At 46.5% G+C, this 12,305-nt stretch overlaps 4 protein-coding genes and 1 non-coding gene across 5 annotated transcripts; 2 read left to right on the forward strand and 3 right to left on the reverse strand.

Annotated features, from left to right (window-relative positions):
• Window positions 1–276: 276 nt before the first annotated feature.
• BO79DRAFT_197696 (ELMO/CED-12 family protein) lies at window positions 277–2,936 on the reverse strand. Its single transcript, XM_025681288.1, has 3 exons — window positions 2,499–2,936; window positions 1,032–2,397; window positions 277–953 (listed from the first exon to the last, which is right to left on the reverse strand). Exons 1-3 carry the CDS (start codon window positions 2,760–2,762, stop codon window positions 490–492), a joined length of 2,094 nt encoding a protein of 697 aa, XP_025537896.1. The 5' UTR covers window positions 2,763–2,936; the 3' UTR covers window positions 277–489.
• A 944-nt stretch (window positions 2,937–3,880) lies between these two features.
• Window positions 3,881–4,013, reverse strand: BO79DRAFT_t171. Its single transcript has one exon. It is a non-coding gene; the product is annotated as a tRNA-OTHER (tRNA).
• Window positions 4,014–4,600: 587 nt separating this feature from the next.
• On the forward strand, window positions 4,601–5,589 carry BO79DRAFT_238690 (uncharacterized protein; the record flags this gene model as incomplete). The annotated part of the gene is made up of 2 exons (XM_025684835.1): window positions 4,601–4,882; window positions 4,965–5,589. The coding sequence occupies exons 1-2, from the start codon at window positions 4,704–4,706 to the stop codon at window positions 5,587–5,589; spliced, it is 804 nt and encodes a 267-aa protein (XP_025537897.1). The 5' UTR covers window positions 4,601–4,703.
• A 369-nt stretch (window positions 5,590–5,958) lies between these two features.
• BO79DRAFT_175964 (ditrans,polycis-polyprenyl diphosphate synthase) lies at window positions 5,959–7,573 on the reverse strand. Its single transcript, XM_025679823.1, has 2 exons — window positions 7,015–7,573; window positions 5,959–6,695 (listed from the first exon to the last, which is right to left on the reverse strand). Exons 1-2 carry the CDS (start codon window positions 7,502–7,504, stop codon window positions 6,097–6,099), a joined length of 1,089 nt encoding a protein of 362 aa, XP_025537898.1. The 5' UTR covers window positions 7,505–7,573; the 3' UTR covers window positions 5,959–6,096.
• A 717-nt stretch (window positions 7,574–8,290) lies between these two features.
• On the forward strand, window positions 8,291–11,222 carry BO79DRAFT_238692 (exocyst subunit SEC10). The gene is made up of 2 exons (XM_025684836.1): window positions 8,291–10,605; window positions 10,666–11,222. Exons 1-2 carry the CDS (start codon window positions 8,425–8,427, stop codon window positions 11,170–11,172), a joined length of 2,688 nt encoding a protein of 895 aa, XP_025537899.1. The 5' UTR covers window positions 8,291–8,424; the 3' UTR covers window positions 11,173–11,222.
• Window positions 11,223–12,305: the final 1,083 nt, after the last annotated feature.

The following is a 12,305-nucleotide window of genomic DNA, read 5'->3' on the forward strand; positions in this document are numbered from 1 at the left end:
TGTAGTTTGGCATGTGCTTATTTAGCGCCACAGATTAGAGATAACTATTAACCCAAACTAGATGACCAATGCACTGTATCATTGTATGACTTCCCCCGCTCATGATCACATTGAGCCCGGCGGAATTTTTAAGCGGAGCTTACATGTCGCTGTTCTTGAAGTAACTCATTTGCAGGTATTAGAGATTAAGCCGAGGATTACACGAGACAATCGAAATGGACGATGGGAAAAGGCTCATGGACAGAGGGAAAAGAGAAAGAAAAAAAAATACCACATATTCCCTATCTACAGAGCATATTAGTTCGAGTATATAAGATGCAGTGTTCTAGCAGCTGATTTCGCCGAAGAGTACTAATAAATATTCCAACCGATTCGGTAGCCCCTGTACATCCACATTATCGTCACTCAAAACACCCTCCACATGGATGGAGATGTCTCGCAAATATTTGTTTTTGAATAACAGTGTCAGTGTCGAAAAGGAGCTCGGTATTATGAGCCACCAAAGACGTCATAGTAGTAATTGTCATCAAGGCCATCTCGCGTGGGAACTTGGGGCGCTTCACCCGCGAAGGCCACATCATCAAAGCGAACATTCAACAAACGGATCTTGAGCCCGTAATCGCTGACCAAACTTATAAGCTTGTTTGTCTCTGCAGTTATAGGCTGCTGGTTGAGAAGCATAAGCAAACCATCAAGCCATTCAGATGCGACACTGGTTGATTGTGGACAGAAACTCAACAGCGCAGATTCACCTTGCACTGATCTGCTCGAGGTTCGGCGATGGCCATTACTTTTCTGGATGTCCCCAGTCCCGTGTACAGGCTGCGAGTAGCCGTGCACGGTAATCTTAGTATAAGATACAGCATGAGACATGTCCTTTGCAGGCTCCGCTGACTGATCGTTGGATGAAGCAGAGACATTAGAGACCACTGAAGATACCGATGAGAGGTCGACTGAAGTAGTAAAGCGCAGTCAGTCTTTGAATCCAGAATAGAAGAGACCACGCATCGACATCAACGAAGCAAACTTACTCTTCTGGGGTAAAGTATCGAGCTCTGGACACCTCTCAAGAATGGAATTGAAATCACCAAAGTGTAAGAACCTCCTGTTGTGCGAAAGTTGAGCATATTTCCATGAGCGTTGCTCGGTTCCCACGTCTGAGCTATCAGAGCCCTCGTTGAGGAACCATGCGCCGTGCAACAGACAGCGGATTCTCTGTTCTTTAACAAATTGAAGTGCTTCGTGATACAATTCTTCGCGCATCTGCTGCAGGTGTTGGCCCCAGGCATCTTCATACGTGAGCCCCAACAACTCCATTTGCAATTCGCGGAGCCGACCATACTCGAAATTGGTCAACTCTTCTTCCACTTCTTGCACATCCTTTGTCCGAGGTGCTCCACCAACAACAGACTCGATCAGGATTCGGACAAGCTCAACGATCTTTCCGTAATCTTCGACTTCCGCTCCGGTAGCCTTCCATAGACGAAAGAAAGCATGTAATCCTGCTACATGCAATCTGGTCCAATGCAACAGCAGAGGCTCAAACAACTTGTCAAGGTTAGAGCGAGACTCTAGTAGAAGATAACCCTTGGAATCATCCATTTCCGATTTGTCCACCTCAAAATGCTGGTATAAGATCGAAGTGACTGACAGTGAGGCACGGGCAATGGGACATCGCTGCTGAGGAGGCTTCGTGGACTGCTCCAGGAGCATTTTTTGGAACTCATCTTGATGATTTCTGACATAGTCTGCCAAATCCATCATGCCCAAGAACCCGGTATCCTCAAACTGCATCGAAGGACTCTCCGTCTCGAAACCAAGACGCCTCCACTTCTCAGAACTGTGTTTCTTAGACTGTTTCATCTCATCACCATTCTCGATGCCCTTTTCTTGGCTCCGCTCATGCGAGCTAGCCACATAGATCCCTTTCAAGGCTCTCCTGTGCTCTGGCCTCTCCAGATCCAAGGGTATCTCTCTCCATTTCCTCAGAAGAACTTTGGTAAGAGACTGAAATTCTATTAATGGGTGCACGTGATCCTGCAGTGCAGTACCTTGCATGAGGGAATAGACTGCTCTGATCACACCGAGATCTTGCAGCTTTTGAATAAACTTTGGCCACTCCGTATCTGCCTCATTCGTGATAGAGTCGCGCATGAGCGAATTAATCAACTGAAGTGCATTTGCGCAGAGGGCATGGTCTGCAGACGAAAGTCTATTGACAAGCATTTCCAGGAATTGCGGATAAATGGCAATTGCGGGCTTCAATGCACGAAAGCCAAAGTTTCCATCTTGTGATAAGTGATTACCTGAGTAAGGATGTGACACTATGGAAACTAATATAGACATTGCACCCCTTAGGATGTTAACCAATGGGTGAGTCACTATGAGTTCAACAACCTGGAAAGAAAAGACGGTACGATATATCAGTATGTTACTATATAAGGTGGTTTGCGGGAGTATGTTTTAAAAAAGACGGAGAGCTTGTTCATGTTACCTACTCTTTCAACCATGTCTTGGTCTACTAGATCCCAGCCTTTGTCAACTTCTAGTATTCTGGCGAAGCTTGTGAGGCTATATGCCAAGGTGTTACCACTTGCATGCAGAGTCAAGTAGCGTAACCTAGTGAGTCCACCTTCTGCGATGAAATTATCGGCAAAGGAGGGATCCCCAATACTCCCTTGGAGTTTAAAAACTGCCATTTTGCGCACCGCATCTTCGTCACTTCCTAACCTCTCAACCAGCTCAGAGATGCTGGTTTCCATGATGGGAAGTAGTAGTAATGTGGCCCCTCCGGTCGCAATAGAGCACGGGCAATCGTCAAAGCGAGGGTATGCCAATCAGTAGCCGTACCCGTTCTCTGACCAATTTTCATACAAGCTGTAGATTCCGAGTGGCATGGCCCTGTAAGGACTTCAGGAAACGAGGCTCAAGGGAATCAGCACCTTCCACCGGTTGAAAGAGAATAAGGGAGGGTGGGTTGCCAAGAGATCCAATAACGGAACTCCGCACTTGGACTAGATCGAAACCGGGCAAGTTCGACCCATTAATGGACTCCAGGATATGTAGCTGACCTGCGATATAATTTAAACTTGACTACTTGTGTATCTGCGTATCGGGGGCCAGGGGCCGGGAGTAAAGGTCCAATTGCTGTCATCTACTCCATCAAGTGAATTGGGTGGCGATCAAGGAGCTTTGGCGAAATGATCATTTTTACATGACCTCGTATTTAGCTGTAACCTGCAATCAGGGGAGACAGTGCGTCACAAATTCGAGCGGATATCTAAAAGGGGCCCGAAAATATCCTTGGCATCTCCTTGCCATCCTACGCAGATAATTAAGTACGCTGGTTTCTCGGTCATTATGGAGGGGTCGGTCATTGGAAAATGTCGGCTATTTGAAAGGAGGAACATTCAAACGATTTGATAGATTCATTGGTTCACTTGTACGTGAGGGGCCTGGAATTACAACGATGTTCATTCAACACTTGCAAATTGATATTTCATGCAGGATGATATGGCAGGCTAAGATCTGCAGGGGTAACAACCTAAGCATTGGGCAACTGGACTGTGTATTGGTCTATTTTACGGAGTACGCTCTATCTCATAACTACGCTTCAGTGCATATATCTCAGACGTTCGTTCCCTCCTAGACACAGCTTTGGAAGACACGCAACTTGATATAGAGTAAACAAAGTAGATAGTTGCTTTTGCTTCCACTTTCGTCAAAAAATACGAGAATCCACTACTGAATTCAGGCGGAGAATAAAGAGACTTTCAGTGCCATAGTTTCGATGCGAGTGAGCACTTGTTTGTATACAATGGGGTAGAAGGGGACATCAGGATGTAGATAGAGTTCATAAAGATCGTCGAAAAAAAAAAGACGTCCCGGGAGAGGATCGAACTCTCAACCTCACGATTAACAGTCGTACGCGCTAACCTTTTCTAGGTGTTAGTAATCTACTCATCGGGGTGAAAATTCTCTGGGATCACGCTTACCAATTGCGCCACCGAGACCGGCTATATACAGTATCTCTAAAATAATGTTAGATATTCTAGTGAGGAGAATGTAAGAACGATTCGTGATCAGTATTTGGCCGTTCCGCAATGTCATATGGACGTAGTAGTATTGCTATGTAGTAGTCTGTCACTTGGTTAGATATTCCCATCTGTACCGCACGGCTACTTCCTTAGGCATAAAAGCATAGCGCAGAAGGACTCCCTTCTAGTACATAATTGTTGCATGATGAGGCTTTCTTGTTACAGCCTCCTCAGTCGGCCACGTCGGGGATAGTCATACTAGCCGAAGGGTAGTGTGCAGCACTTTTTGAAGTACAATTGGGGCGCATGAATAAGATTAGTCTTGCTATAAATGGAATTGCAAAGCACTAAGTATTATAATTTAGTAGCCAGCAATTTCTAGTCCGCTTTAGGCTACCCTTACTGGCTTCAATCCATTGTTACTTACAAGGCTGTTTATTCAGGTGGAAAATAGCAACAATTGCCACGCACCGGGATCTTTCAGAACCACATGGAATGTTTCACCTGATTTGAGTGAGATAACTATCAAGCGTCCTTGTTGTTTCATTCATCGAAGGCCACCCTCGCCCTTTACCTTGTGGTGGCTTCTTCTTCTCCTGCATCATAACAGCTTGCATTCATCGAGGTTTTATTCTTAATGTTGTGGCCACTTTCCTTTCTTGCTTCATGACATTCTATCTTCCTCCGCCGACAATTCAGTCCGAATATTGTACAGCGACGACAGTTTATGATCCCATGCCACACCTCCCAATCGTTCAATGCAATGCCTCTATCACGGCCCAAAACATAAGAAAGCGAAAAAGAGAAACAGCTCTGGAAGATATTACTCCAGCTCTATCAAACAGGTTTGTAATCTTAACAATGAAGCGGCCTGTATCGCTGAATGCAATCAGAGGAAGTGGCTAACTCATATCATTGATAAATAAGGCTTACCTCATCGGCCCTTCATGATACGAGCCCGCAATTCTGCTTAGACAATACAGCATGCTTAGGCGACAGCGCAGGGGTCTTCACGCGCCAGCGATGTCTCCACAGGAAACGACGAGTCTTCCAGCAGCCACCTGCTTACCATAAGCCACCGTTCACAGACGGTATCTCTCACATGCTACAGTCGGATTCGTCGCAAGACACTTGCATTTCTGGAGTCAGCTCTCCGCCCGTGTCTCCTAAAACAATTCCCCCGACCCCATATCAGCAACCGCAAACACTATTCGCATCTGCGTCCTGTCTCCGCCCATGTCATATCTGCCACCGGAGACCGACCACTCGAGAATATGTTGACGCCTATGCAGACTGTGATCTTTGTGGTGGGAGGAGCTGCTACATTTGTTTACGGCATTGTGACTCTGTAGACTGCAGTGGGTTACTCAGGACCCCTACAAGCGGCTGTCAAGAAAGGCCGGACGACGACGAATGGCAGACAGAGCGGGCACGAAAAGTTTGCTCTGCCTGTGCGGTCGAAGGTGTCACCGAATCGGGAAAAGAAGTAACAAGATGCCTTGAATGTGTACAAGGCCTCCAATCCCAATGGCAAGCTCTTCATCTAGACTAGGAGAGCTTCATGCGGCCTTGGAACAGACCCTGCTTGAATAACGTGAGACAGTGGTCTGTTATCCGCTGGCGGACTCATTGAGGTTTTTCTCGAAAGACACTCTGTCCGAACCACTAATGTGTAATTATAGAAGATAGAAATTTTGATACCCAACTTAGCAGACTAAGTAATAATGACTTATATCATGAGGCATCCCCATACTTCCTGGTACTTACAAACAATGGCAATGGTTGATGGGGCAGATGTACAGCGACGAAGCACACCAAAAGACTGGTTGTATGTTCTCTAGCCAACGCTGCACCTCATTGGGGCATTACCAGTTATTGCCATGTCTAATCGATTCTCGCACCCCACGTATCTTATTCTCGGGGACGTATAATACGATTATCCATTTATAGATATGCTGAGACTAGTGCCTGCTTACTCTCTTTCAAGAAATAGATCATGGAATAAGACTCCAGTAAATAATAAGGGTCACTTTGGACAGTCACGAGAAAGGTATTGCCATCAACGGCCAAACCTCATCTGAGCGCCGGCGTAGTGCCAGAGGCCCCTGAGGAACCCGTGGTACTCAACAGCCTCGTCGGAATTCGTTATCCCACTATTCCTACCGCCGGTGCAGTACATTTCGGTGAGGCGGATATGCCAAGGCGGGTATCCATCCAACTTCAAGAACGGACCAAAAACAAGCAGAAGATCAGGCTCAGGCTTCACTAGGGAGGCATTACGGCTGAGGCCCATTCTTGTGCTGCCTTGATTGACAGGTGCTGTCGGTTGGGTTGGCTGAGTGGTGATCTCACTGATCTCTGCATCGACCAATTCCATAGTAATGTCCTCTGGGGACAATTTACCAGTTTGTGACATCTCCGCCAGGGTCTTGGTCAAGTCAACAAACGTTTCCCTGCCATCAGTCGCAGACAGGAGAAGCACTGTGAGAGAACTAGCGTTGTGTCTGTCAGACGGCGGAACATCTTGCTGTGTATTATAGATAGGGTGGTGAGGAGCAAACAGCCGCAGTGTAGGTTGCTGCGCCGGAGACCCATAGTAAGATGACAACTTGCTCGTGATAGCTTGGTGAAGGACGGGGATGCAGGACTTCAAGATACCTATATAGATGCATAAGTTGTTAGCCCCAACCTTGCCTTCCATTTTTTTTTTTTTTTTTTTTTTTTTTTTTTCTGCAGAGCCTTGCAGGTAAAAAGTGGCGGCGGATTGCAGGGCTGGTCAGACAGATACCTATTATCTGATGTTGAAGATACTGCACACCTCAATGTTCCGATGGCGTGGTATGCCGTTTTTTTATTTTTTCTTGGCGTCTTTGCCTCCTTATCTTTTTTCTTTTCCTTTTTTTTTTTTTTTTTTTTTTTTTTTTCCCCTTTCTTATCGTATACGTAGAGGTCTTAGGGGTCTGAAGCCATCACTTACCGGTCTTCTCGTAGACACTTAGGACAGGTATCCCAGAACTCACGCTCCAGGCTGAAAGTTCCGCCACTTCATCCATCAAAATTGCTAGGGCATCGTCTTCTTTGCGTAGCGATAATATGACGCTCAGATGTTCGGGTAAGCGCTTCAAGCCTTTCACATCCTTTCGTATTAACTCTGGAGTTCGGTGATGGTAATAGACGATGGCGAAGATTCGATCCACAACAGCATGGTAGCTCAAAATAAGACGAGAAAAAATCCCAAAGATGATGTGAACAACGGCGTATGTGAGTAGATGCAGCTGCGACTTGATAAACGTCCGTATTGGTGTCTTTCGAGGAACCTTCTTGCGCCGCTGAGTTGGTCTGCGTGGAAGATCAGACGGGTCTGGCAGATATGGCCTTAGCAGTTTCTCGCGCTCAGCAGCATTGAGCTTCGTTCCTCGAGAGCGAATATCATCCCTGAACAATTCTCTATCACGCTGCGTAACCATGTTTTATTATCTGTGAGCGCTAGCGCAGGGTTACTCCCAGATGTTTTGATTATGTTAAGGAGATGTAATTCGTATGGGTATTAGACAGTAGTTCGGGAGTCCAGGCGGCGGTGGCAGTGGTAGTGGTGGGTCCCAAGGACCGGATTCGATTCGAGCTTGGGAAATCCCAAGTGCTCCTCTGTACAAGATCGGTAACTAGCTGGAATACGGAATACTCCATATTCATACAATGTGTGTAAAGATAGGTGTATCCATGCACATGGCATTCAAGTTGGCAGTGCTAGTATCGATGCGCCAGTCTACTCCGTAAGGTGATCTAAATATATATCTAGTCCTGCGATATCAGTACCAACGGCCATCCTAGAACTAGTGACTATTGGTTGATAAGAAGGACCCGGACTATGGATGCTGTGTGAAGAAATAGTACTCCTCGGTGCAGCTTGATACACCATGTTTATCTACTAGATCCCCTGGGTTTATTCGAAATATGTTCTTACTTCTCCTCGTTGGTAACACTGATAGTCATAACAGAGTGCTGAATAGTCCTACTGCACCCTAGCATACCACTACTAGGGATAAGAAGTTACAAGAAAGATCAGATAATTAGAGCAGATATAAGGCATTCAACAAATTGAATTTTGGCAGGGAGGTGGTAATGTTTATTGCGTCTTTCAGTAGCTAGCTTATTGAAGCTATGCAGTTATGTAATCCGCTAGACCAGAAACCCATCTATCCCGTCCTCCCGATAATGGACCACCTATCTAGTACTCCGTAGTTGGGCTGCCCCGTAATTCTTGTTGCTCTTCTCTCCGCATTCACGGCGCAATCAAGGGCATCGGTTGACGCTCACCGTGAAGTCCGGATTGCACAACAATCCATGCTGATATCAATGCAGATAGACCCGGCTTTTAGTTATAAAGATGCCGGACGATGCGTCCTCGATTACCCCACTCAACGCTGCATCTCGATCAGTGTTCCCAACAGGTCCCAGCTTCACCCTTGAGGACTTCTCAAGTCGCGACTTCATTGTTAAGGAGTTTATCGAGGCGCTGTCGGACTCCGCCATTTCGAATCGTCGTTCTACAATCACGCCTACAACCGGAAACCAACCGTTTGACCCGAAGCCACTTATCAGGACACTTGAGCACGCACAGCGGCGCCTCGGTGAAATCTCCGGCGACCTAGAGATCAGAGAAAATGAACTGTCTGCAGCAGTTCGCAGGGCTGAGGCACAGCATTCCCAGAACCTCAATACACTGGGTAAGAAGCTAAAACAGACAATCGAGTCTTTTCAGCAGCTCGACACCTCGCTTAATGGTGCCGGGCTATCAGGTGTAGAGCTTGCCGGGGGCACCGGAAATATGGCTGTCGAGACAGGAAAGAAATTGGAGGAATTAGACCGCCAAAGACGCCGGGCGCTTGATGCCCGCTTTCTGCTCGAGTGTTGGGATGGTGTGAGCAACAGGGGCGAGCTAACGCTTCTAGAGAACCTAAGACGTTCCGGAACTGGTGAGGCTAAGGTACGGTCGGCACAGATCGCGCGGCAACTGCTTCGAATAAGTCAAAGACTTGATACCGAGAGCTGGAACGATTCGAGTGGAAGGTCCGCTGGGCTCCCCGGAAATGGAGTTATATCTGCAGACGATAACATAAATGGGAAAGGGAATGGGACCAGACGGAACACTCGTGAAATCATCGAGAAGTTTTCTGAAACTTTGGAGAATGATTTGTTAAAGCAATTTGACGACTTCTACCGCAAGGCAAATTTTGAAGGCATGAAGGACTGCGCAACTGTACTTCAGGATTTCAACGGCGGTGCAAGCGTCATTGCTTTATTCGTCAACCAGCACCAGTTCTTCATCGATCGAAGCCAGCTAGTTACAGAAGAAGTAGGGGGCGATCTAGAGACGTGGGAGATGCTCGCAGACCCCGATGCTGAACCTCTGAAAGTGGAACCTAGCCTTCAGTCTTTGATCGATGAAGTCAAGGTCGTAGTGCAAGAGGAATCGGCCATCATCCGGCGAGCCTTTCCATACTATGAGCAGGTCCTCGGGAAGTTTTTGCAACGCGTGTTTCAGCAGTCTATTCAGCAAAGATTAGAAATGGTCTTGGAAAAGGCAAACAGCGTTTCATCACTAGCATTTCTACGATCCTTACAGAGCTCTCGAAGTTACATCAGTGCTCTTGTTGATGATCTGAAAAGCCATGGGCTGACGGAACACCCGGATCCAATCTCTTCACAAACGGCTTTGGTCCTTGACCAGCAGTTGGAAGACTTGTTCGTACCTTATTTCGTTGGATCGTCATATATAGAGAGGGAGAAGAGGACACTGGAAGAACTCTATACGTCCTTGCTTTTCAAGTTCACTACTTTTCATGCACGCAGAAAAAAGGCAGCAACAACTTTCATGGCATCCCTTTCCAAATCCGGTACTGAAATGCTTTCTTCGGCTCGTGACGCATATTTGAGTCGTCTGGAGTCTTCGGAATTTCCTCCAACCCAAAGAAGATTGCTACTTCAAGTGGCAGGATTGAGAGAGTCTAGCGACCTCTCAAAACCTACTGACATCAAACTGACCGAAGAAGACGGCATCCCAAGCATATCTTCTGCAAAGCGCATGCTTAAGTGGCTTGCCGAAGCAGTTGGCAGAGGCTTAGAGCTTAGCGTTAATAGTGAAACACCCAAGGATATGCTTGCACTATTGACTCTCCTTCTTTCAGTAATGGGAGAAGGGTTCATTGAAGTGTCTCTAGATGCCGCACTGGAAGCAGCGACATCGCAAGAGTCTGGGAAAGCAGAGCCAGACTTTGCATATTTACCAGCCATTCGGAATGCTATTGGTATTGCAAACTTGATGGTTATGTGCATAAATACTTTACTCATCCCACTTGCGGCGGGTAGTATTACCATCCGGCGGGAGATGGAGAAGAAAACAAGTCACATCACTATGCGCATAGAAGAGAAGATCAACATACTTGAGCAGAAGGTCATTGACAATACACTAACATGGACTGGCAAACTCCTGTCTGGCCAAAAGAAAAACGATTTCCGACCCAAGGAGGGGGATAGTACGGCTTGGTTGGAAAAGCTACAAACACCTGTGAGTTATGATGATAAGGTCTACTTTCAACCTCTGGCAGGCCATGCTAATCTATCTTAGACCTGTGCTACAATCTGCACATTCCTGACTCGTGTGCATAACGTGGTGAAGACATCCTTGCCGCCCAGTGGCTCCAATATTCGCCAACTGCTGACAGAAATTGCCATTGGAACACGCACTCTCCTGCTGGATCATTTCAAACGGTTCGTTGTTAATGGGCCCGGCGGGCTTATGGTTACCAAGGATATGACGCAATATACGGACCTCCTTAAGTCCTGGGACATCGAGGAACAGGTCAAAGGACCAAGCGGCACGCTGGACGTACTGCTGGAAGTGGGCAACCTCTTTGTTATCGGCTCTGAAGCTTTACGCGAAAGAATTCGTGGTGGTACAGGGAGTGGTACTGGTGGAAGCGCTGGAAATAATACTGGAAATAGCCCAGGCCGAAGCCTCGGGGGTTCTGGCCAGACGGAAACGGGTCTTAGCGTCCAGGAGGTCAGGGCGTATGTTTCCCGCAGAGAAGATTCCAATACAGCTGCGCTGCAGAGTGTCCTTAATATTCTGTGATAGGGAACAGTGTGGACACAGCCAACAACTATGGATAATGAAGACTTGACCGTGTTAGACTCCGTACGGAGTATATCTCCAACCAAGGCTAATAATCTATGTAGTGTACTAATATTCTTTTCCTTCCTTCTCTGTCTTCTGTTGTTCCCCCTCTCTTTCTTCTCCGACTTAGAGGGAAAATGAAAAGGGGGACGGGCATGCCCGGCGCCTTACTTACCCCTTTACTAGTCCGAAAGCTAGTCAGCTAGTGGCAGGATTGACAATCTACTTTAGTTGGTGAACTACATAATGCAATCAAGGAGGAGGGAATTGACTTGATAGTATAAATGGCGTCAGATTCTTATGCTCCAACCTATTAATCTTGTCCTTGTATATTAATTAACTAATTTTCCTCCGCCGGATAGATCCTCTTCATGATTAACTGAGGAGCCTAGGCTTTGCTTCTTCGTAGTTAGAGTTAAGTACAGATTTCTCCCGTATCTAACTCGTACCCGCACTACTGCGGAATAATAATGATGCCTGCATATAACTATTTTTCCCATGAGCCCCACTTGTCGATTAGCAAAAGCTAGTTCATGTATCCGAAGTTACCCTGTAGATAGTGTTGCCCATGACCAGGGTGAACCCGTTGAGCTGCTAAGGGATTCCTACTATTTTCGGCGCTATTTCGATACTATTGGAGACAATCCATACCTCCAGGATCCTTGATAGATAATTTCAATACTTGTACAAAGTCAAAGGGCCCATCCGGTAGTACTCTTCCCTCGAAGTCCAGCAACCATAGCACCGCATTTTTCGCATTATTTCCTCTACAGAGAACTGGTTGTGTAAACATGAACGTCTTTTTTCCATTCCAGAAGAATCAGCTTACTTGTAGTAAGTGCAACCCCTCACATGAGCTGAGGCCTGATGATGTTCGCGATCAGAAGCTTGACAAAGCAGAGCGCTTAGTGTAGGCTCATACATGATAGCGTCTGCATTCTTTTGTTGTTGTTTCTTTTTAATTTTAATTTAATTTATTTTTCTTTTTATCTCTATTTTTTTTTCTATGGTTTAGCTTTTCCCTGCACGGTATTGATCGCAATGACTCGAGGATACCCTCACTATTGACTCTAGCTTTCAGGGGCTTACCT

This window comes from Aspergillus costaricaensis (assembly GCF_003184835.1).
Source record: "Aspergillus costaricaensis CBS 115574 unplaced genomic scaffold BO79scaffold_22, whole genome shotgun sequence".
Lineage (NCBI taxonomy): Eukaryota > Fungi > Ascomycota > Eurotiomycetes > Eurotiales > Aspergillaceae > Aspergillus > Aspergillus costaricensis.